Below are 23,664 nucleotides of genomic sequence, written 5' to 3' on the forward strand. Positions count from 1 at the left end.
TATCTATCGCTGGCGCATACTTTAGCCAAGATGGCGGCCCACGAGTTGGATGTTTTCAGCTTAACCGATATCACCGAAATCCAACAAGCCTATGCGCAAATTCACCTTCACGAGGTATGTTATAAAGGATGCTAACTAAAGTTAGCAACAGGTGTATAAAAGAGATGTATCTGTAGCCATATTTGTTATGATTCGTTATGTTTGCAACACATGCTTACGTGTCAGTGGATGACCGTGGATGACCGGGCTGGACGTCAGACTGTTGTCTGTATGGTACAGTTTGATAGTGTTCTGAAAGTGCAGATGGTTGCGGCGGATATGATGGGGTCATGTTGCAGCTGTTATGAGGTCTCACATGAATGGCTTGAAACCCCTTGAGAGGACAATAGAACAAACAACAGGAACAAATAGGCTTCCTAGCTCCAAAGCACTAACAGCTGCTGCAATGACGACAAATAGAATTGCAAGCTTACGAGAGCTGCTACACTACCGATATGATATGAATTTCCCAGCGGAGAACCTGAAAAAATGTCTATAACTCGGGACTGCAGAAAGCTGAAAAAATGGATAGCTCAACTGGTACATGGGGTAAATGTGGAAGTGGGGGTGGGGGACTCTAACCAAAAAACTTTCCATGGAGAGTGTAATGAACTTTAAGGTTTAAATAACAAGGACAACAGCTTTGTGAAGGCTCTGTAATTCCTGGCTCAACAGGTCAACACAATTTAACTCGTGGTCGATTCTGACTAAAGCGCTGGGCAACCAGGCCGTATTACATAATATCGTTACATCCTCCTCTTTCTTAAATACAACATGACACAAACTCCAAGTGGCAACAAATAAAACAATATCACGATTAAGTCTGTAAAATAAAGAATGAAAGATGTCCACAAAGGCAAATTTAAATGCCCTGCACAAAGTCCATCCTAACATAGTTCAAATGGAAAACACAACAAAGTTACAGTTCTGCTTGACTGCACCCCTCAGGGTGGGCAGTAGTCTTTGAAACGGATTGGGGTCCTAATTAAACGCCCTCTGGTGGATCTTCTTTCAGATGGCTGTGGGATCTCTGGCGGCCTTTGAGGGGTCCCTGATCGCTCTGGAGTTGTGTGGGCAGGTAAAGGCGTGCCTGGCTGAACTGGGTCAATGACTCTCTGGGACTGGTCGTCCGACGGGAGTGGCTCATCTGGTTCCTCTACGTGGCTATCGATTGCAGGACTCTCTTGTGTCGCTATCAAATCCTTTCTGTTTCTCCTGTATCTCTTCCCTTCGATGACTACTTCATAGGATCTTGGCGCAACTTCCTGGAGACATGTTGCTTTCTTCCACAGCTTTGTTCGATCTTTTGGATCTGGCTTCATTCTTACTATATCTCCAGGTTTGAGCTCTTTTAGTAGTTTGGCCCCTCTGTTGTAGTAATGTGCTTGTTTCTGCCTTTTCTTTGTTATGAGTTTCTTGACAGGCTTTGGAAGTTTGGGTTTCAATAATCTTGCTGAAGTTGGGAGGAGAGTCCTGGTTCTCCTTCCCATCAGCCTCTGTACTGGGGAGGAATCGAGCCCTTCGGTTGGAGTGTTCCTCCAGTCGAGAAGAGCCAGGTAGGGATCTTTGTGGTCTAGCTTTGCTTTCTTGAGCATTCGTTTGGCCGTGTTAACTGCATTCTTGACTTTGCCGTTTGATCGAGCATGGTATGGAGAGGAAGTGATATGCTCGAAGTCCCATTCTTGAGAAAATGTTTTGAAATCTGATGAGGAGAATTGAGAACCATTATCACTTCTGACTGTGTTGGGGATGCCGTGCCTGGCAAACTGCGATTTCAGACTTGTAATTACTGACGAAGCTCTCGTATCGGACAGGGCTCGTAACTCAAAGAAGTTGGAGTAGTCATCCACTATAATGACATACTCTGTCTTATCCAGTGTAAACAGATCCACCGCAACCTTTGACCAGGGCCTGTCGGGTACTTTCTGTGGCATGAGGGGCTCTTTGGGTTGTTCCATGCGAAGTGAATTGCATGTCCCGCAGGAAGAGACACAGTTCTTGATGGCTGAAGTCATTCCAGGCCAATACAGGATTTCCCTTGCTCGCCGAAGGCAGCCCTCATTGCCAATGTGGCTTGCGTGGATTTTCTTTAGCATCTCAGATCTCATAGCTGCTGGCACTACGACTCTGTTCCCTCTGAAGAGTATTTCATCTTGTACTGTCAGTTCATCTCGGTAAGAGTAATATGCATGGATTTCTGAAGGGACTGCTTCTCTTCTCTCTGGCCACCCCAGCTCAATAGTCTGCTTCAGCTGCTGCAGGACTGCATCATCCTTTGTTTTCTGTTGAAATTCTGCGAGACGCTCTCTGGTCACAGCAAGATGTTTGGTCATGTCGACTTCCTCTACAGATCGAATGAATTCTAGTTCATTTTGTGAGATATGGTTTGGTAAGGGTAGGTATGCCCTGCTCAAGGTGTCTGCGATGTACATCTCTTGGCCTTTTTTGTAGACAACTTTAAGCTGGTAGTTCTGCAAGCGCATCATCATTCGCTGGAATCTCTTTGGGGCTGTGAGTAGTGGTTTCTTTAGTATAGCCTCCAGGGGCTTGTGGTCAGTCTCGACGGTGACCTCTCGGCCGAACAGGTACTGATCAAACCACTCGCATGCGTGTACAATCGCGAGAAGTTCCTTCTCAATCTGAGCATAATTTCTCTCTGAGGTTGTTAGCGCCCTTGATGCGAAAGCTACTGGCTGGCCCTCCTGCAACAGAGCGGCCCCAAGACCTGATTGAGATGCGTCGCACTGCAGGGTGACCTCTTTTGACACATCATAGTAGCGTAGCACGGGATGATTAGTGATGAGTTGCTTTACGTCTGTGAAGGCTCTTTCGTGGACTTCATTCCAGTGCCATTCAACATGTTTGTCTTCTAGTCGCCTCAGTGGTTCCGTGACTGTGGACAAATGCGGCAAGAACTTTGAGAGGTAATTTGCCATTCCCAGGAACCTCTTTACTGACTTTACATCAGTGGGCTTTGGCATCATCAGGATTGCCTCTACTTTCTTTGGGTCTGGTTTCAGTCCATCGGCTGTAAGCAAATGGCCGATGTAAGGTACTGCAGTAAGTCTCAAGCGGACTTTGTCTTTGTTGAGGGTGAGATTTCTCTCTCTGGCTCTTTCAAGGACGATCCTTAGGTTCTTGTCATGATCTGAGGTGGCAGTCTCCATGTCGTCACCTTCTCCGTACACCAAAAGGTCATCAGCAATCACTGCAGTGCCTTTAATATCTCCAAAGGTATCATTCATCCTTTTCTGGAATTCCTCGGGTGCTGAGGAGATGCCAAAGGGCATGCGCAACCAGCGGTACCGACCAAATGGGGTATTAAAGGTCATAAGTCTGCTGGAAGCGTCATCTAGCGGCACCTGCCAGAACCCACTTTTGGCATCAAGTACAGAGAACACCTTTGCTTTGCTTAGACTGGTGGCAACTTCTTCAACAGTAGGGAGAGGGTAGTGAGGCCGCTTGATGGCTCTGTTTAGGTCTTTAGGATCGATACATATTCTGAGCTTGTTGGGCTTGACCACTGTAACCATACTTGATACCCAATCTGTTGCTTCGCTCACTGGGGCCAGGATGTTCTCATTTACCATTCTTTCCAATTCCAGTCTTAATGGCTCTCTTAGGGTAACAGGTACCTTGTGGGGTGGGTGTATCACTGGTTGTGCTGTTGGGTCGATCTCTATGTGGTAAGGGTCTGCGAGGCATCCAAGGCCTTCAAAAACATCTGCATACTCTGTCAAGAGGTCATCATCAATGACTGTCTTCAACGTTGATGGTGTAAACTGGCTGTCTTGAGTCACTGTATCCACATGATGGAAGGAGTCTTTCACCAGCACTTTTAAGAAATTTAACCTTTGGCATGTTTCTGCACTCAGAAGTGGTCTCACATCTCCGTCAACAACTTGGAACTCAAGGACATGGGACGAGCCATCTCTCGTGCACTTGAGCTTGCACTTCCCCACTGGGTACATAACGGCTCCGTTGTACATGGTTAACTTGGCCTTGCTTTTCTCAATATAGAGGTCATCAGGATCTCCCATAACTTTTGCATAGTCCTTCAGTGGTAGAAGGTTACAGGTTGCTCCACAGTCAAGCTGGAATTTGACATATGCATTGTTGTTTACCATCATCGTCACAAACAACTGACTTGCAACTTTATCATTACTCTCGGTGTGCAGTGCTCCGATTTTGTGAGTGACCATGTCGATAGCGAATTCGTCTTCAGTATCATCTTCTATTTCAACCAGGTGGAGTCGTTTGCCTGTTTTCGGTGGTCTTGTTTCCCTTGTTTTGCACTTTATTGCAAAATGGTTTGCTAGACCACACTTCTGGCACTTTGAACCATATGCAGGGCAAAGATTCTTGTTTCTTGGATGTCTTCTGCCACAAAATTTGCAATCAATCACAGGTAATTTACTAGGCTGTTTTTCAGGCGGTTTCTCAGTGTTAATGGCACTAATTGATTCATCGGTTGTTTTGTCTGCTGCCATTTGCTTCAGTTGGATTTGAGTGAGCTCGGCTGACCTGACTTTCTCGGTTGCACTTTCCAAGGTTAGCTTTGCATCTCTCAGGAGTCGTTCTCTTACTGAGGAGTCTCGTATTCCAAAAACGATCCGATCGCAGATAAGCGACTCTTTGAGTGCTCCAAATTCACAAGTGTCCGCTAAGTTCTTCAATACAGTCACGTAGTGGTCGATGGACTCACCACTGTCTTGATTTCTCGAGAAAAAAACATAGCGTTCATAGATAGTGTTCTTCCTCGGGTTGCGAAACAGCTCGAACTTCTCCAAGACTTTTTCAATTTTGAGCTCATCACCTTCTTCATCCCACATGAGCGTGTTGTAAACATCGACAGCCTCTTCGCCGATTACAGTAAGTAGAGTCGCGACACGTGTTGGTTCATCTTTCTGTGCTACGCCGGTTGCTATTTCATAATTGCTCCATTTCTGTCTGAATTTCTTCCACTTCTGGGCTGTGTTCCCTTGCTGGAGTTGTAGAGGCTCCGGTGGAGGCAAACCAAATGAAGCGGCGGCCATGTTGGTTTTCTAGGTAAGCTTGTTCGGGTTTGTTAGTTCGTGGCGTTCACGAGTTCACGCGAATCTTTGTGTGTAAATCCAAGGTAACCACTCTTCTGACACCATGTAATGAACTTTAAGGTTTAAATAACAAGGACGACAGCTTTGTAAAGGCTCTGTAATTCCTGGCTCAACAGGTCAACACAATTTAACTCGTGGTCGATTCTGACTAAAGCGCTGGGCGACCAGGCCGTATTACATAATATCGTTACAGAGAGGGAAGTAAGATATGTTTGGAAGCAACACCTTAAGGCTAATTTTCGAACAAAAAGAAAAGCATTCTATTGAATAGATAGATGGGGTTGAAAATAAGGTAAAGAGAGGCAAGTGGCTAACAGCCATTCAGGGCTGATCATTATTTCTGTCAAAAAATATGAAGAAAATTCCTGGCTGGACCATTGCAGCTCACAGGTAACCCAATCCCAATGTCCCATCATCCATCGTAGACTGATTGGACTTGCTAGTAGGACATGTGAGAACATGAACAATTTTTTTTTTTTTTTGTTACATGTATATGATAATTAGCCAGGTAAAGATCTCATGAAAGCTTTCCGAAGAATCAACTTTGAATAACTGATTGAAACTCAATTTACAGTAAATTATTGCATGAGATTTCCCTCCTCTCAGAGTGTTATTTAAACAAATTATGAAATTATGGTTTTTTTTCCTTTTTGTCATCAGCAAAAATTGAATAATGAGCTTGATGCCATCTTAGACAACCAGCCAAGGCTTGATGCAAAACTAAATACACTACAGAATGTTATGTGAGTAGTGCATGTATAATTTATGTAAAGTAGCTTAACATAAAATGCTTGTAAAAAGTGGTTTTAATTGAGCTACAGCAAAGTTATATATTTGTTGATGTGAGAGAGAACATAAAGAAAATTGAAGTAAGTGGCTCTTAAGGATTGCCAAACTGATTGCTGGTAAAAATCACCATCTATTGTATTTAATAAGCCAGCTACTTAAACTACTCTGACATTCAATAAAACTGCTTACATCATAGCTCAGATAAGACCGAGTGAAATCTTTGGTCATATACCGTAACCATAGTTATGTGTTTTTTAGTCCTAACCTGCAGTTAGTGATGAGAGATGCCCAGCATTTGCACACCATGATTTCCAACACTTCAGATTTAGCTGAAAAGGTCAGCAGTAAAGTACGACTTCTGGATCTTGTTAAGGTTGGTCATATAGCTACGCTGGTTAAATCATAATTATGATAGTACATTTAACACTGGTAATGTGATGATAACATTATTTAGATAGTTTAAACAGTAATTTGCTTTTTGTTGTTTTTGTTTTTAAAATGTTGTCAGGTTTTTGAAAAGGCCTATTAAATCATTTTTTATTTCCTTTTAAGATATAAAAACTATTAGGCCAGCAGTAAGTTTTAATTAGCTCTGTGTTAAAATATTCAATGACTTCTACCAAAATGACCATTCCAGGGACCATCATGCTGGAACAGGCTATTACAATGGCAAAGAACACTGAGCATACAATACCATACAAATACCACTGACCGGAAGTACCAGCTGCTCTTTGTTGTTAACTTTGTTAAATTGCATTTAAAAGCATTATTACTCGATTCTGTATTGATTTCAGAACAGAGTTCAAGAAACAATCAAACAAGTGGATGACATTCTTGATTTAAAGGTACTTAGATTACATATATACACTGTACAGATATATAGCTTTTTCTCATGCTCTGTTATGGGTTCATGGGGAAGAGAATCTGATTATGAAACTCAATCCTACATAATACATTTTGATTGCAGCAATGAGCGGGTTTATCTTCCATAATGTTTCCAAAAGGTCTAGATAGCAGCAGACATGTAAAGATTTTAAGGAAAACGACCACTTTTTTAAGTTTAAAAAACATGTTTCGACAGAACTTCTGTCATCTTCAGTTGAATGAATGATTACAAAGCAAGTTGAATAATAAGTAGGCAAAAATGCTAATTAAGACAAATAGTAACAACAGAACGTGAAAAGGTGTAAATTAAAAGGATAATTTTAGATTTACATGGTGTAATTGCTGATTGAGGCAAGGTAGTTCTTTTTGAATATGGATAGCCTCCTTTATCTTTAGCTGAAAGCTGGTAGTGGCGTGATCTAAAATATGAAAGCAGTCTATAGAACACAATGAGCGACAACGTTCAGAATTCTGAAGATGTTTGAAGATGTGAGAGGCCTTATCAACGGCTAAGTGCTCACGTACGCGTGTGGAAAAATGTCGGGAGGTTTCGCCGACATAACAGGCATTACAGCCCGCACATGTAAACTTATAAACTACACGTGAACGAAGCCCGCCGGGGATAGGGTCTTTCACACCAAAAAGGTTACCTATCTTAAAGGAAGAAAAAACTAATTTGATGTCTAAATCATTACAATAACGCTTGATTAAGCGTCGAATCTTCTTCTGAGTGATGACAGAAAAATGGCCTATGTACGGCAGCTTAAAGTAAAACGTGGGCGAGGTGGTAAGGGGGTAGCCCCGGGGACAATGATTGCTATGGGCTACCCTATCCCCGGCGGGCTTTGTTCACGTGCAGTTTATAAGTTTACACGTGCGGGCTGTAATGCCTGTTATGTCGGCGAAACCTCCCGACATTTTTCCACATGCGTACGTGAGCACTTAGCCGTTGATAAGGCCTCTCACATCTTCAAACATCTTCAGAATTCTGAACGTTGTCGCTCATTGTGTTCTATAGACTGCTTTCATATTTTAGATCACGCCACTACCAGCTTTCAGCTAAAGATAAAGGAGGCTATCCATATTCAAAAAGAACTACCTTGCCTCAATCAGCAATTACACCATGTAAATCTAAAATTATCCTTTTAATTTACACCTTTTCACGTTCTGTTGTTACTATTTGTCTTAATTAGCATTTTTGCCTACTTATTATCCAACTTGCTTTGTAATCATTCATTCAACTGAAGATGACAGAAGTTCTGTCGAAACATGTTTTTTAAACTTAAAAAAGTGGTCGTTTTCCTTAAAATCTTCCATAATGTGTAATGAATCTTAAGTGTAGTTCTAAATATGTCTTTTATTTGAGATCAATGACTGTTATTACATTTGGTAATTAAGAGAGATACTTTTAGATGCATGGCTTATATGAGACAAGCATATTGTTAGTCTTCCAATTGTACACCGTTTTCTATTATTATAGTAATTTAATTAATATTTCGATATATGCATGTAATACTTCTCAAACACGTACAGTACATCTTCCAAGATCCATGTAAATCTGAAACCTAACTAACTCATCACTTAATTGACTGTCCCTGTGTGTGGAGATTAGAAGTGTTTGACAACACAGGTTTGACGTTATTTTAACTGTCCTATTCTGTAGGCCTGTGTAGATGGTGTACAGACTGCACTTAACACTGAACACTTTGAGCAGGTGTGTTATAATGTTATAATGTGTTATAATGTAATATATGAGCCAAGTGACCCATCAGGCCGGAGCTTATCCCAGTTTCTGTAGCATGAAGCGAGAAACAAACAAGTTAAGGGTTAATTTAGACCTGAGATGACCCTACGGCATAACAGGTATTCATTGGCAAGGGCTAAGTGTAATTGTACACTGTAGGCCAATCAGGGACCCTTTTCCTCCTTCGCCCACACCCTGGAAAAAAATATTAACATGTGACCTAAAATTTTTGCAACTTTTGCAGTTGTCATCCTTATCTGCCCAAAAATGTGCATCCACACAATTACACATGTCATGTATTAGCCTTAAGATAATACTTGTGCATGATCAAGATCATTCAGTTTCAGTAATACAATTTATGAGTACATGTAGTCTATATAATAAGTAAGTATAAATTCTTGCATTTCTCTTTTGTTGTGATTTATTCCTTAGGCAGCAGCACATATTCACAGATACCTCAATCTAGATGAACAGGTGCTCAAGGAGGTAACAGGGGATTCAAAAGAAGGTGCCAATTGACAACTTGTTTTTTATTTATTTTTTATGGTCACCCTAATGGGAAAATTTCATTTTATTGGCTCTTGTCATTTAGCAAGGACTTTGCAGGGCTAGGTCAGTAAGTTGTTACCTAGAATGAAATATTTTCCTGGCTGATCTGCTACTTAGCAGAGTACATGTAGATTTGTAGCCGGAAACACAAATTGGAGGGTTAGGTGCACTTTAAGCACATAATTATATATTAACAGTAAATTGATCATTTCCAAGCTTAAGTCATTTCCATTGATGCTACAGTATCACTGTGGTAAGCATCTCCAGTGGTTGCCCCTCGCAGGCTTGCTAAGCATTTCTCCATGCTTGGCATGAATTTCTTGAGGTCCTACCAAGTTAACATTGTGTATTTCCAGAAAATGCCCATTCCTCCTCCACAGAAGGGGCTATTTTGAAGACCCCTCCCTCCCCCCCGACACACCCCTCTGGAAATTCCAAGTAAGCATGATACATTTCATGTTTTGGTCTTAGAGAACCCCTCCCCCCCCCCCCTGGAAATTCTAATAATTTCAGTGGGGGAGGATGGATATTTTCTGGAATTGCACATTGCATTGCTCTACAGACATGTTCTCAAACTCATTATACTGGTGATAAGTTTAACTAAAACTCGGTTGTTCTTACAGGTTCTGATATAGCAGGAGCATTTGCATTACTCCATGAAGCAGAAGCAAAACTAAAAAGAATAGTTCATGATAAGTTTGAGGCCGCGATACAAAATGGTGATCGGAACTCTGTTGAAAGGTGGGAATACATGTACATGTTGAATAGATTATTTTATTTTAATTTATAATTTATGTTACAGATCTGATTTCAACTTTTCATGCAGTTTTGTTTTAATTTATTTTTCAAAATCTGTGGATTTGCAGGGTAGTGTAACAAAAAAAAGATACAGGTAAAACCACTGTAATGATGTTTTTACACTCAAGTACAAGTATGAAAAATTATCTCTATTTTTCCAGGTTTTTCAAGATTTTTCCATTACTTGGTCAGCATCAAGTTGGACTTCAAAAGTATGGAGGATACTTGTGCTCCCAGGTGTGTGTAATGATTCTATTGATTTGCCTCCAGTAATAACTGAAGATTGCTTTAGAAGCCAGCTGTTTTGGTAACAGTCCCAGCTCAAGATAGTTTGTGGAAATGGATATGTGAAGGGAGGGGTGTAATAATGAGTCAGAATATACCCCACCCTCACTTGTTTCAAATGTCTGAAAACCAAAATGTTTGTTGTTGATGGTATAGATAGCTGCTCAATGCCAGAAGAATCTGGACAGTGCTGTTGCTATCAAGGAATCAGGTGGGACTACTTCTTACATTGCATAAAAAATGTGCATTTAAAAGTATTGTGAAGTGAAATTTGAAAGCAAATGAAACTTCAAGTGCACATAATTATGTACTGTTACATAATTAATAGCATTATCAAAATTGACCTGTCTGAGCAGACCTTTCTGTTTGAATAATTAACTCATTTAATTTCCAACTAAAGAGATCTTTTTTTTTTTTTTGGCTCAGAAATTTCCCCTACTGATGAAGTAGCCTGACAGATCAGAGATCCCTACTGTACTGTATGGATGAATGATGGCTAATCAAAATATCTTTCTCTGTAGAACAAAATTTGTTGGTCAAAAAATTTTCCTTACGCATAAAAGAGAGACTTTTGTCTACTTACTAAGGGGATGTCTCTGTTACTAGGTTACGAAGATGTTTCTGTTTTTGAATGTAGATCGTCAAGCTAATGTTGTGTTTGCCAACACGCTCACCTTGCTGTTTGAGAACATTGCACGCATGGTGGAGGAACATCAGCCATTTGTAGAGACTTACTATGGTAAGATGGTTTTCAGAGACTAAATAATGATCAAAATGTGGTATTTAAACAAGTTTTGCTATAACTTGAAAGAATGATTAAGTATCCGTATGTACATTATGTACAGTCAATAATCATTTCACTTCTTATCTGATTGCATGCTGTGTTCTCTAATAATTACTGTATCCACCTGCAGGTCCTGGTAAAATGTTTATTTTGCTGCAAGCTATGCAGGTATGTGATTATTAGTAATGTTCACTTTAATATATTTTCTTTTTAACTTGCATTGTTGTCTTTGCCTGATGAAACTGGCATTCCAAATTACCCTTTAGTTTGATATGAGCTAACTATTTTTTAACGATCAGAATACTTTCCATTGTAAAACTTCAAAACAAAATCAGACCTGGTGATAAGTGATATGCTGAACTAGATGGCAAAGCTCTCAGGACTAATATTTTGTCTTACCTTGTAATAATAGATCATGTAAAATTTTTGAATTTTCAGGCTGAATGTGACAGACAAGCTATTCAAGTGGTGGACCAGTTTCTCAAAAAGAGACAGTTCAAAGAAAAGGTGCTCACATTAAATCAAAGTAATGTCTTGGTTATTTAACCTTTTAGTTTATTTTTCATTATTAACCTTTACAGCATAAAATCTCCTACAAACACCAATAATAAAATAATATCACAAATAATTATAGAGTAAGTCTTGCCATTGATTGGTAGCGATCTCAAAGTTTAGAGATAGCTGTACAAAGATGTGCAGGTTTGAACAGAAACTTACTAGTATAATTAAAATTATTTTGCAGGTAATATTGTATCATTGCATCGTGTTTTATTTTTGTGGCAGATACTACTGTTCAATAATACATGTATAAATTATTAAGTAAATTAATTAGTTATTTTTTATATTGCAGTTTAAGTCAGTGCAGGGTAGTCAAACATTCAAAGGTTCTTCTGCTAATCTTGAAAGGTAATTTTACAAAATAATTATCAATTAATATAAATAGTTAGTTACTGGCTAGTATATGGCTTTCAAATATCAATATTTCTGGTTATCTCCTTATGAGCTTTGTTAAAGGAGCTCATGTACACATACATTTCAAGTCGTACATTTCAAGCACATCCATTTTCAATACATGTATCTGCAGCCTGGCTTTCAGAGGAGAATTCTTCACGTGTCTTCAAAGATTTCAGAACTAACATCCATGACCTGTATACCAATCTTTAGAGCCATTGATACATGTACTTACGTCATAGTTCTGCAATGTGAAAAATGCCACCTGCACTCATAGGGTGCCTATGACCTTAGCTGAAAAACTATTTTCAAATCATCAGAATTAATCAATTTAATGGAGGAATTAAAGTGTGTGAACTTTGTTTTATTTGTTTGTTTTATTTTTTTGTTCAGATATGACCCAAGAGAACTTGATGTTGTTTTGAGGGAAGTTGTTGTTATGAATGCAAGGGCAGAGATGTATTTGAGATTTCTGGAAAAAAGGATCACTGTAAGTCATTTAAAATCTTTTGATGTTATTATCCTTCACATGTCAGGTACAGATAGATAGTATAATTTGTAACATTTTCCCCTTGTATAATAATATTTAACAGCATGGCTAATTATCGAGTCACTTCCCAAAATGAAGTGAAAATTTAGGTAGTTACAGCCTAATCTGAAGTAGATTGCAGTATTACATTCACTGATATTTGTTAAATCCATTGAACTATGATATGTGTGCACTGCTCTTGAATAAATTAACCTCTCATATGTACATTCTATGTTTAGGATGATGTGGAAAATGTACCAGAAGAGGAAAAGACTGAAGGTACTTGTAAGTTTTCTTACATACAAATTAGTTTTGCAGTTAGCAGGTACTCAGCAATTTATTATCAATAATCATTGATTACTTGTCAGTGGTGTTAACCATCTGTTGAAGACCTCTCACTTCCTGTTCTTTGGAGGACTTGCATATAATCTGAAAGACAGAGCAGATCTATGCAGTTATTCAGAAACAAGTTGTTATGTTAGTTGCAGTGAGAGTGCAAGTTCCTGAGAAATTTAAAAACCCAAAAGAAATTCCTAAAGGGGTGGTGGGACACAGTCTCTGATGTCTCACCCCTCACTCCTACAAACGTCAAGATGCATCTTGATTTCTTTAACAGGAAATATATCATTTCGAACACGGTTATGTTTTGCTCATTTCTCCATCTTTAATACAACTGTAAGTTACTAATCAGAGCATACCAATTTTTTTTTCCTCACAACAATTTAAAGTTTTATTAGGACCTTGGGGTAGGCAACTCTGTTAGATCCATTTTGGCAGAGAAAGTTAAACTGAGAACAAGTTCAAAAACTTGATTGGTGGACGATTTCTAGAATATTGAACTAAATTGTGTAAACATGTAAAACTAGAAAGAATAGATACCAGAATTAATGATCAGAAATAGAAAGAGTCTGACAGCCCATAATTTTGCTTTGAAGTTGGCCACAAGGTTCCCACTGACCACAGAACTAGTAAAAGACATGTAACATATAAACATTTCTTGGCAGAATTGTTAGGAATTCAAGACAAAGTGGTTTCCAACTGTGAGCTCAACAGAAAAATGCAGGTAAACAGTGTCATTGTTTTCTCGTAAAGGAAATGCTTCTGGCAGTTAACTTAATTGCAATTATTTCAAATTGATATCTTTTTAATTTATCAGGAGCTGATTGGAAATTACATTTACATGGAAGAGTATTTTATGAGGGAAACTGTCATGAAGGTAAATTAAGGTGTTTTTTTTTTTCAATTATTTACAATAATGAACTGTACTCTAGTTCCCACAATTTGCTACTTTCACTACAACACTGTACTTTAAGAAACAATACCCATTGATTCTTACTCTAGTTGCAATACGACACAATACTCACTAAGGCACATGTAACACAAGGGAGCCATTGATGGTAAAAGTTACAAGAAATTCTGGTGTTTATTGGCAGCCTCTCCCAAGAGCATGTGGTCATTCCATTGTCTCCTTGTTTTTGTTTAAAATGAAGAATGATAGCCTCCATGGTTCAAAATTAAAGACTCGCATTCTCAATAGCTACAATGCAGGTCAGAAGGAGTTGTCTCAAGAAGGTTAAAATAATCATTGCATACTAATACCAATATACTGTAACAATGCAATTCAATCCATGCAATTACAGTAGAACATCATCTTAACTGACCCCCTGCCCAAAGCTATGTCGATATAATTGCACACTCAGTTTGCTTCTGTTATGGCTGTGTGAAGGCCCAAACTTGAACATTTCCTCAAGGAGGGGTGGGGGGAAGGAGTCACTAGTATCCATGTAAGTTTCCACATACTTATGCCCCAACATTGTAGCTCTGTTTTGTGTGTTTTTTTGTCAGGCTGTGAAGATGGATGTTACAGAGGGTGGTGATGATGAAGCTGTCACATCCAGCATGGTGGATGATGTTTTCTTTATTGTGCAAAAGGCTGTCAGGTAAGCAACTTACATGTATACGTACACGAAACGAGATGTGATGATTCCACTTGCACTTTGACGACTGCTGAGACTGGCAAAACATAACTTGTACAATCATGGAGATGCACAATGACAAAGGAGCCGGATAACATCGGGAAGACATGGGATGAGGCTGAGAAGATCGCAAAGAACAGGGTCCGGTGGAAGGCTATGGTGGTAGACCAGGGGGAAAGAGATCTAAGTCAAAATGTAACTTGTGTTTGTGGAAGTTTCAGTTTAAACAGTTGCTTGGTGATTGGTAAATGGTGAATGCTGAACTTGATATTTGATATTTGATGTACAGTTTGTGTTATCTTTCTTTCTTCTTTCAGGCGTGCTCTGTCAAGTTCTAGTGTAGATGGAACATGTGCAATGTTAAATCATGCTTGGTAATAATGAATGCCTGCTAATAAATTATGCTTAGTTATAAAATTGGAGTTGTTATAGTGACCTAAAATAGTTAGTTAATGCTACCACACAATAATTATCAAGGATACATCAAAAGAGACTTTCAATAGGGTGGAAAAAGGTTACAGTACACATACACTGTACTTTGTCTTTTCAGATTTGAATGTCTCTTTGATGACCAAAATCTGTTTTAGAAGAGTGTATATTCTTAACTTAATGGCTAAATTATTCCGTGAGACGTGCCTGCAGGGAATCATGGTAGTTGTATTCATCAAAACAAAAATCCAGTCCAAGATGATGAATACAACTACCATGATTCCCTGCAGGCATGTCTCGTGGAGGGAATTAGCCATTTCTGTTGGTAATTTGGTCCTTGAACTGATCTGTTACTTTGCTGTATATTCGTTGTTACAGTGCTCTTCTGTCATCTGATTACCGCGATGTACTAACATCCAGGTTAAAAGCTGGTTTCCCATCTGGCAGGTAATTATCTGAATATCATATTTTTTGTTTTATTTTGCAATTGCCGTTGTCCTGTTAAAACACAAAATATCAAACGATTTACCCAGTACTGTACATTAATACCATGCCTTCTGTGGTGGTAACGTACAGCTTGTTCTGGCCTAATAGCATCGGTAAGTTATTCGTTAACTTGGTAGTGAGCCAGTGCTACAGTCATGCATTTCCCTAGAATCTCTAAGTTCGTTCTTCCCATATAAACACCAGGATAATCTTTGTGGCTTGTATTGTTTGTAATGCCAATAACATGCCTCATTTTAAGAGGCAGTTTTCAATGTATCCGTGTTTTAAAACTCCTATTAAAGTCTTTCTCTCGTACTTAATACAATATCTTTTTATTCTTTCCTGCCACCAGTCTCGATTTGTCTGGAATGTTACAAGGGAAGATACAAGTGGGTTACTCCTCAACTGCTGAGAACGCAGCTGCTAGGAAGGCTTTCCTTGTGAGTGTGACACGGCTGTTAGCATTATTTGGATTGTCACGTAACACTTCTTTGTCACTCTAAGAAGTGTTACAACTTTTCTTCCTCGCTGTGACAGTCGTCACAGAATGCTACCTGTTTCACGCCAAATCGAGTTCGCACCTACGAAGTTCGCATCCCTGAAATCATTTTAAACTTTCCATGTCGAGTTCGTCTTCACCTTCAATGGATTAAAGAACGAGAAATGAACATGTCTTGCACATGTGATTTTGCAAGTTTTAAGCACTTGATCGCTAGTTGAGTCGATGTGGAGGTGAACTCGGTGGGCGTGAAACCTCAAGCTACGTCATCACCGAGTGCTTCCTCACATTTCTGAGAACCCTTACGCTCTTCTTCTTTCCTATTGCCAGAGCCATTGCATCGTAAATCAAATATCAGCCTACTCTTGAAGTTCTAAAGAGGTCAACGTCTAATCTCTCCTCGCATTATCAATTCATTGTTAAGCCGTCAGGTTATGGGAATAAAGAAAATCATCAACTAGGAGATACAATGTATGGTCTTGATGTAGCACTAAATTCTCAAAAGTAGCAGTGAAAGAAAATGTAAAGCAATGTTTAAAGAACTCAAGGGATTTGTCGCCATCGACTGGAGCTCTTAAATCAAGTTTGTGTTCTATACTTTTAAAACTCTATCAAAAGTTGTAACATTGTGAACATTCTTATTGGCTTATTCCAGGTAACACTCAACAACCTTGAAGTTAGCAGTAATAACATCCAGAAACTGAAGAAAGATCTGGAGGTAAGGCATCAAGTGTTTTCCTGTCTGTTGTTGTTATTGTAATTGTCATTTCTGTCGCCATTGTTGTTATTATTATCGTTATTGTTGTTTGTTTGTTTGTTTGTTATACAGCTGCCCTCCTCGAAAGCTCTCTCAGATTTCTTCTTTTGGAAAGGGTAGCTGTTACATAAACTAGAGAAACCTTTCTCACCTTTTTGGAATCCGCACCAACAACAACAAAATGTGAGAAGGGCTTCTCTAACCTGTGTCATAGCCGCCTTTTCCGAAAGAAAAAATCAGAGAGCTTTAGAGGATGGCGCCTGTATTGTAAACACAGGTGAACAAAATGTCTGGGTAAGGAGGAGGGGGGGGGGGGGGGGGGGCTGTGATGGACTGGCTCCCCACTGGGGCGGGAGGAAGTTAGAAATACTCTTTGTAGTTTCATCTTACATTAATTAGGCAACGGCACCGACGGAACGCTACTCTATAGTCCTTGTGTCACATGTTGTTAATTAGTCGTGTGTTAAAATTTTTATCAAATTTCTTGTCAGATTGAATGTGAAAGGAACCTTACATTTGGAGAACCTGACAAACTAAAACTAGAGGTGACTTTTTGTTCATATTCTTAGCATTTGTATCGTAAACCTAGAACTAGCTTGCAATGGAATCTAATAGGGGAGTGGTCTCGAAAACTGCAGCTGTACCCCTGCGTACCCCTCAAGTTTTGACCAGATCTGCATGTTTACCTAGAGATGGTGACCATTATTTTAAAATAAATAAGTGAAATAAATAAGTTACAATATTTAGAGAGGAAGCCACATCAATCTCAGCTGGTTTTCATGCAGGTCCTCTATCCTGGTCGAATTGGAATTTGGAAATGTTGGTTTTTGTGGGGGGTGGAAAACCGGAGAAGCCGAAGAAAAACCCTAGGAGCAACGCGAGAATCAACAACAAACTCAACGCACTTATGACACCAGGCTGAAATCGAACCTGCGCCACATTGGCGGGAGGCAAGCGCTCTCACCACCCCGCCAGCCCTGCTCCCCATAGGAATATAGGAAATGACGCCGTAATAGTTTAACACAGTCTGTTCTACCTTGTTAATTTAGCTATAGTAACATTGTTTAAACTTGTGTAATCAATGTAACTGTCCCATTTTGAATGTTTTCCTTTGTCTAGAGTTGTCTTGCCGATTTGATGAGCACGTCAAACATCTTCAAGGACTTACTTCAAGTACGCTAGTTTCTCATTATTACTCATTGCTTATTTATTGAAGTACTTGAAGTCACTGCGTGACAGATCTTAGAACGGTTCCTGCTTTCTTTGCGTGACAGTAGGCCAACACGACCAATACTCCAGTGCCTGAATGGAAAAAGCTTTCTTCAGTATAAAATCTACCGTAAAATCTGATTCTTTCTTCAGAATAAACTCCGCCTGCCTTGCGTAATTCTGTTCTACATTATTAATCATATTTAGTAGCTGCTATAAATCGCGCTAAATGTTGAAAATAGAAGCCCTGTATGACGTCGTTAGTTTTTAGTTTTTGGTAATAGAAGAAAAGAGAAGTATGTCTAGCGATTCTTTAACTAAGTTATTTGCGCCACTGTGTTCTGTCTAGGGTGGAATATATCAACTGTGTTCTACTGCTGTGATACCAAGATTAAAGCCTCTTATTGATGGATTCAACTCAACAAGTCATAATATATCTGAGGTAAAGTCTATTACTCTCGGTCTCAACTTTCAAGTAAAACGGTCTTTCTCCGAAGTTGTTTCTACTACGTACAGTTTTCTTCTTATCTTTTTGGTGTTCCCTTACAACGACGGTCCTAACACTAAGAAGTAATCACCGCGCAGATAATTGCGCAATGTGGAAATATCACTTTTCACAAAAACAATCTGAACTCAAAGCACGAGAAAACATGATACTGTCATCAAACGCGTCTAAACGTGAAACGAGAAGCAAGCGTGGGAAAACATGCATCCAGTGCTAAGCGCGGGAAAAGATGCATCCAGTGCCAAGCGCGGGAAAACATGCAACCAGTGCCAAGCGCGGGAAAACATGCGTCCATTGCCAAGCGCGGGAAAACATGTAACCTGTGCCAAGCGTGGGAAAACATGTAGCCAGTGATAAGCGCGGAAAAACATACATCCAGTGCCAAGCACGCGAAAACATACATTCGGTGCCAAGCGCGGGAAAACAAACAGTGAGCATCTCATTGGCCAAGAGGACAATACGTTTCCTCTGATTGGTTCGAGTATGATAGAAATGATCTTGAATAATGCATGAGAATGAAGGGATTACAGTTAAGTTATTTTCAAAAATATTCATAGATTTTGATTTTTCTACTCTAATCTAGGAGGAATTTGCCTTTTACGAAGTCAACGATCCATTTGTTCAAAATTTCATCACCAGTTTGGACTCGATGCTGACATCCTTTAAGGTATGTAAACACCAGAGATAAGTTCATTTGTCACGAATTTGTGTTTGGGCCCAGCTCGTATTTACCGTTATGGGTTTTTTCGTGTTGCACAGGAACATTTCAACTTCGCTGAGCAATAAAAGCTTGCGAAACGTACAAACTGTGTTTTAATTTAACAGGGTCCTCTGACACCGAGCAACTACGATTCTTTAGTAAGCATGGCCGCCACTGAAATAACAAGTCAGCTGGAGACCTCAGTCATGAAAGCGTCGTTTAACAGGGTACGTTGTCGTCCAGTTAATGTCTGTATTTCAGCAGTCTCCTTCATTCCTTTAAGTCCCCTTCCTCCACGCGTTAAAGAAAGGAAGTCATAACCTTAAAGGTTTTTGGAAAGGTCTTTATTAGCATAGATATTTTTCCTTTTTTCTCTGCGCTTTCTCCTTGGTGAGAAGATATTACAATCACTAAAGAACGAGCTTCATTTCATTTCCGAATACCTCAAATTTTGTCAACAATACTCCGCTGTGTATCTTATTTTCTACTTGGCTCTCGGCGTTTTAGCATGTAATGCAACGCTATCCCTCGTGTTTGATGTATAAGTATTACGCAAAAGACCAGGGAGCTAGAGAAGTATGCAGCTAACAAATTAGAATGAAGTGCATTAGTTCATTATCTGTACAGCAGGGAAGTTAATTCCCTAAGTGAATAGGGAACTTTTCCCTATTTACTTATTGATCTGCCGTCATGACTCCTCAACGGGGAAGGGGCGGTTGCAAAGCTATCACGGCAATGATAATGTCTTGTACCCCTGCAACATCCATGAACCAAACGTTCATAGGATTCTAATTTCTTTTCTTTTTTGTGAATCGAAAATTAGCTCGGTGGCCTTCAGTTTGACAAAGAACTGCGCTCATTGGTCGGTTACCTGACAGCTGTCACACAGTGGACAATACGAGACAAGTTTGCAAGGCTGACGCAGATCGCCACCGTTCTTAATTTGGAAAAGGTAAGCTTTACAGTGACACACTGTATTGACCGCTTCAATGAAGCTGAATGATAAATTCTATTTCATAGTGCCTTTCTAGAGAACTGACCATTCATTTTTTTGTTGTTGCTTAAAAGGTTGGTGAGATCATGGATTACTGGGGCCCTAACTCAGGACCAATGACATGGAGACTTACTCCCACAGAAGTCAGACAAGTGTTATCGTTGAGGTATAACATGATGGACTAAGGGGTGAAACAGTTGACCTTTTGAGGGGGTTGTGGGTGACTTGGTTCAGGCACGATTTTTTTATGCGCGAAGTTTTTGTCGGAGCGTGTGTATTCATAATATTTTTCCCCCGTACCACGCTTTTGTTCGGCTCACTGAACGGGCGTGAATTTTTTTTGGCAGTGGTTGTTTTTGATAAAATTTTGTTTGCACAATATATCTATAAATCAGCCATCACCCAAATGATCCACCCGTAACTAGTTTTCTTTTGAAGCCAACACTATCTAATCGAAGTCAAAATGCTCCTCACCGACCGCGATACATTCATGTTAATTTTTTTTTCTGAGAATTTGTTTGTAACTCCTAGTTGAGAATTTTCGACGTTCTCATCACATGACCGCTTGACTGTACATTGAAACTGGAAGGAATAATTAGACTTTGAACATTGTTGAGTGTTTAGAGTTGCAAGATTAAGGATAATTTTTTATTGGGTAGTCCGAGGCAAAATGTATTTTTAAGTGTTCGTTTATAATATATTATCTTCCTTTGTTCCCAGGGTCGATTTCAGAAGTGAAGATATCAACCGGTTGAAGCTCTAGGAAACAATTTAAAAAAGAAATATTCTATGAAGTAAATATTTAGCAGATGTAGAAAACTGAGAAGGGATTTGTAAATAGTATTAAATGTAGCTAATTGTGTCTCTTAAATTGTGAATAGTGTATGTAGAATACTGGAAAACAGGCGATGAATCAGTGTAACCTATGTCAGTTTGCGTTAGGCAAACACCGATTGTTTTCTTGAGGCAATTGGTTGTGAAAGGTACTGGAACTATGTCGGAGTTTTCTTATCCAATAAAAAAATAGCGCGAAAACACGCGAGCAGCCGACAGGTTCTCCGCGTCGCCATGTACGTCATGTTTATGTTGCCTAGCAACTTTAACGGAAATCGCGTGCTCTGTGAATTATTGGAGACGAGATCCTCCTGCTCAGACGCCTGTCTTGTAGACTAAAGAACCAATACAATACGGTTTGAATTAGTTAGGTAAGCAGGTTAAAAAAGTGATGGAATCAAATAGAAGTTTAGAGTGATAGGCGTGTGTCACTCAGGACTCGGATTTGTGGCTTAACTGATTTGTGATGAGTTAAACTACATTGGTGACGTTTGGTTGTGTACCGTTTAGGAAGGGAAACCGGTCGGTCCCAGGTCTTTTGAAGGTTCACTCATCCTCATCGGGCCCATGAGGACTCTTGAGGCCGGCTTTCGAAGGTTCAAGGCTTTCCTATCCAATTCGGAGTTTATGGTAAATGCATGGTATACTAAGTTTGTGCCAAAAGAATTTGAAGAGAATTATTTCACTATAAAGCCAGGGATATCGGTATTTATTTCGTCTTTCTTTACAGAATGTTTTAAGGCAAACATTTTTCTATCCACCATGCACGTACCCTCCATAACATGGGCAGCACTAAAAGCTGTAAAAAGTTTAATGTTTCAGTGACTTCTCACGTATTCCTGTATAAACTAGAGGAGATGGCGACAGGGAAAAACAAACCTCAAGACTTACACGGTGTATTGTTAGGGGTTTAACTTTAAATAAAGATCGTAAAACCGATATAGTCGAAGTGTTGTTATTACTTTTGTTGCAAAAGTTTTGTCTTGTGAAACTGAGAACTAGGGATTGTGCCGTGGTGTTGAATTCTAACAGTAGTGATCACACTTCAAGGGAGATGTAGATCCTTAGAACAAGAAGTAACTTATCGATGATCAGTGACAGCGACGGGTAATCGATGGATAATCAACGAGTAATCAATTAGTCATTGATTATTGGCGATTATCAATGAGTAATGGATGATCAAAATTGTTGACCGACCCATCGATTACTCGTCGGTGTTGTCAATGATTGATAAGCACGAACGAGTTACATCGCAGAAGAAACAAGAATTCTTGCGCTGATAACATAACATACTTAACTTCTCACAATTTACATTTGTACGTAAAATTACAGCTTTATACCTTTTCAGTTTATAAATATTCAAGTCAGGGTATGGGGTCAGGTAAACCATTCGGTTTTCTAGTTGGCCCCCATATTTACAAAATTAGTTAACTTTCGGTACAGGTGAGGAGCCAGAAAGGATCGGAGAAAATAACAAATATAATAGACGTGGCCATAGTTAAGAGGGGAAATGATTATGAAACCCGACAAATTTCTTTGTTGTAAGTTTTTGCCCGCTTTTTTGGCCTTGAACGTGCACAAATACGCCGTACTGAGGAACTAACCAATAGAAACGTTTTGATTACGTAATTCATGCATAGTGTATGAGCGCAAACGAAAGATTGTAAGCGGTCGTGGACCTTCCAACATAAATCTTGGCATCTTGGCGACTAGTCGCTGCAGCTAGTCCCCTGAAGAGTTTATACGAAGAGACTGGTCGCAGGGACTTGCCCCACGAACAGTTCACACGAAGCGTTTTGAGAAACAAGTCGCAGGGACTCGTCCCAAAAATTCAAACTGGTTTGAATTCGTGAGACTAGTCGCAGGGACCAAACTTTGATCCCTGCGCGCGACTAGATTTTGAACTAAAAAATGGCCAGTTTACACGATGGGACTTGTCCTCGCGACTTGTTGCAGGGACTCGACTAGTCGCAAGGAGTAGTCCCCTCGTGTGTGCCAACCTTAACGGTTACAAGTTTGTGCTTATCTCTCGCCAGTTCTCAGTACGTCTGCGCGTATCTTGCTTATTCTTATACAGAATGCGCTGATAAAAACCACCCTTGACGAAAATAGCAATATAAACGTTCCATTAATTGGAATGAGTATTCTTTTTCACTGGACTTTTTACGCCACATTGTTAAACGTATGTATTTAGTAACAAAGCATAATGCATTCCTTACCAGGCAAGGATATTCCTAGTGCCTGGGAATGAATTTTAACTTGCGGTATATAGAGAAGCGTCATCCACAATGGCATCCACTGTTTGGCGTTGGTTACTGTTGTACAGAGAATCGACGATCCAGGTGAGGCAAACGGACAGGTTTCTCGACGACCTTTCCTTCATCTAAGTCTATGTATATTTTTCTTTCTTTACTTAATAATGGCTTAGCAACTTCTTTGCGTTTTGCTACCCTTCTTTTCAGCTTTAACGGTTCAGCATAGCATTCTGTTCTCATAATTTAGTGGTTAAAACTCGATCAGTTTTGGATATATCTCGGTTCGTCTTTTCTTATACACTTAGAAGAGAAAAACACATCTGTCAATACTTAATTATCCCTTAGTGCTAATTTAAATAGATTATTTTTTTCCTTTGTAATCGTTCAAAAACACACCAATTGAAATTCAACCAAACGGGAGTAGAATTAAAATCAAAAGCGTCATCGTAACCTTGAAATACTATTGAAAAAAAACCAGCACTTTTGCCAGCAAATTGCAATACCTTGTTTAGAAAATTAGTGAAAAAGCTATCGATAGAAATTAGGCCTTTTTGTTAAATTTTTTGAGCGA

The 23,664-nt window shown here is 39.5% G+C and overlaps 1 protein-coding gene across 1 annotated transcript; it reads left to right on the forward strand.

Moving 5' to 3' along the window:
• The first annotated feature begins 14 nt into the window (after positions 1-14).
• LOC110068768 (conserved oligomeric Golgi complex subunit 4-like) lies at positions 15-21,777 on the forward strand. Its single transcript, XM_089297550.1, has 30 exons — positions 15-114; positions 5,796-5,878; positions 6,183-6,297; positions 6,719-6,769; positions 8,473-8,523; positions 8,986-9,061; positions 9,726-9,843; positions 10,062-10,137; positions 10,342-10,396; positions 10,823-10,924; positions 11,100-11,137; positions 11,408-11,476; positions 11,820-11,875; positions 12,314-12,410; positions 12,689-12,728; positions 13,454-13,512; positions 13,606-13,665; positions 14,295-14,389; positions 14,743-14,799; positions 15,233-15,301; positions 15,693-15,780; positions 16,495-16,557; positions 17,088-17,141; positions 17,716-17,769; positions 18,155-18,247; positions 18,894-18,977; positions 19,136-19,237; positions 19,834-19,962; positions 20,079-20,170; positions 20,725-21,777. Exons 1-30 carry the CDS (start codon positions 31-33, stop codon positions 20,765-20,767), a joined length of 2,253 nt encoding a protein of 750 aa, XP_089153676.1. The 5' UTR covers positions 15-30; the 3' UTR covers positions 20,768-21,777.
• The last annotated feature ends 1,887 nt before the right edge of the window (positions 21,778-23,664 follow it).

The sequence above is a fragment of the Orbicella faveolata genome, unplaced genomic scaffold (genome assembly GCF_042242905.1).
Source record: "Orbicella faveolata isolate gen_17 unplaced genomic scaffold, um_ofav_v1 contig_3, whole genome shotgun sequence".
NCBI classification, from domain to species: Eukaryota; Metazoa; Cnidaria; class Anthozoa; order Scleractinia; family Merulinidae; genus Orbicella; species Orbicella faveolata.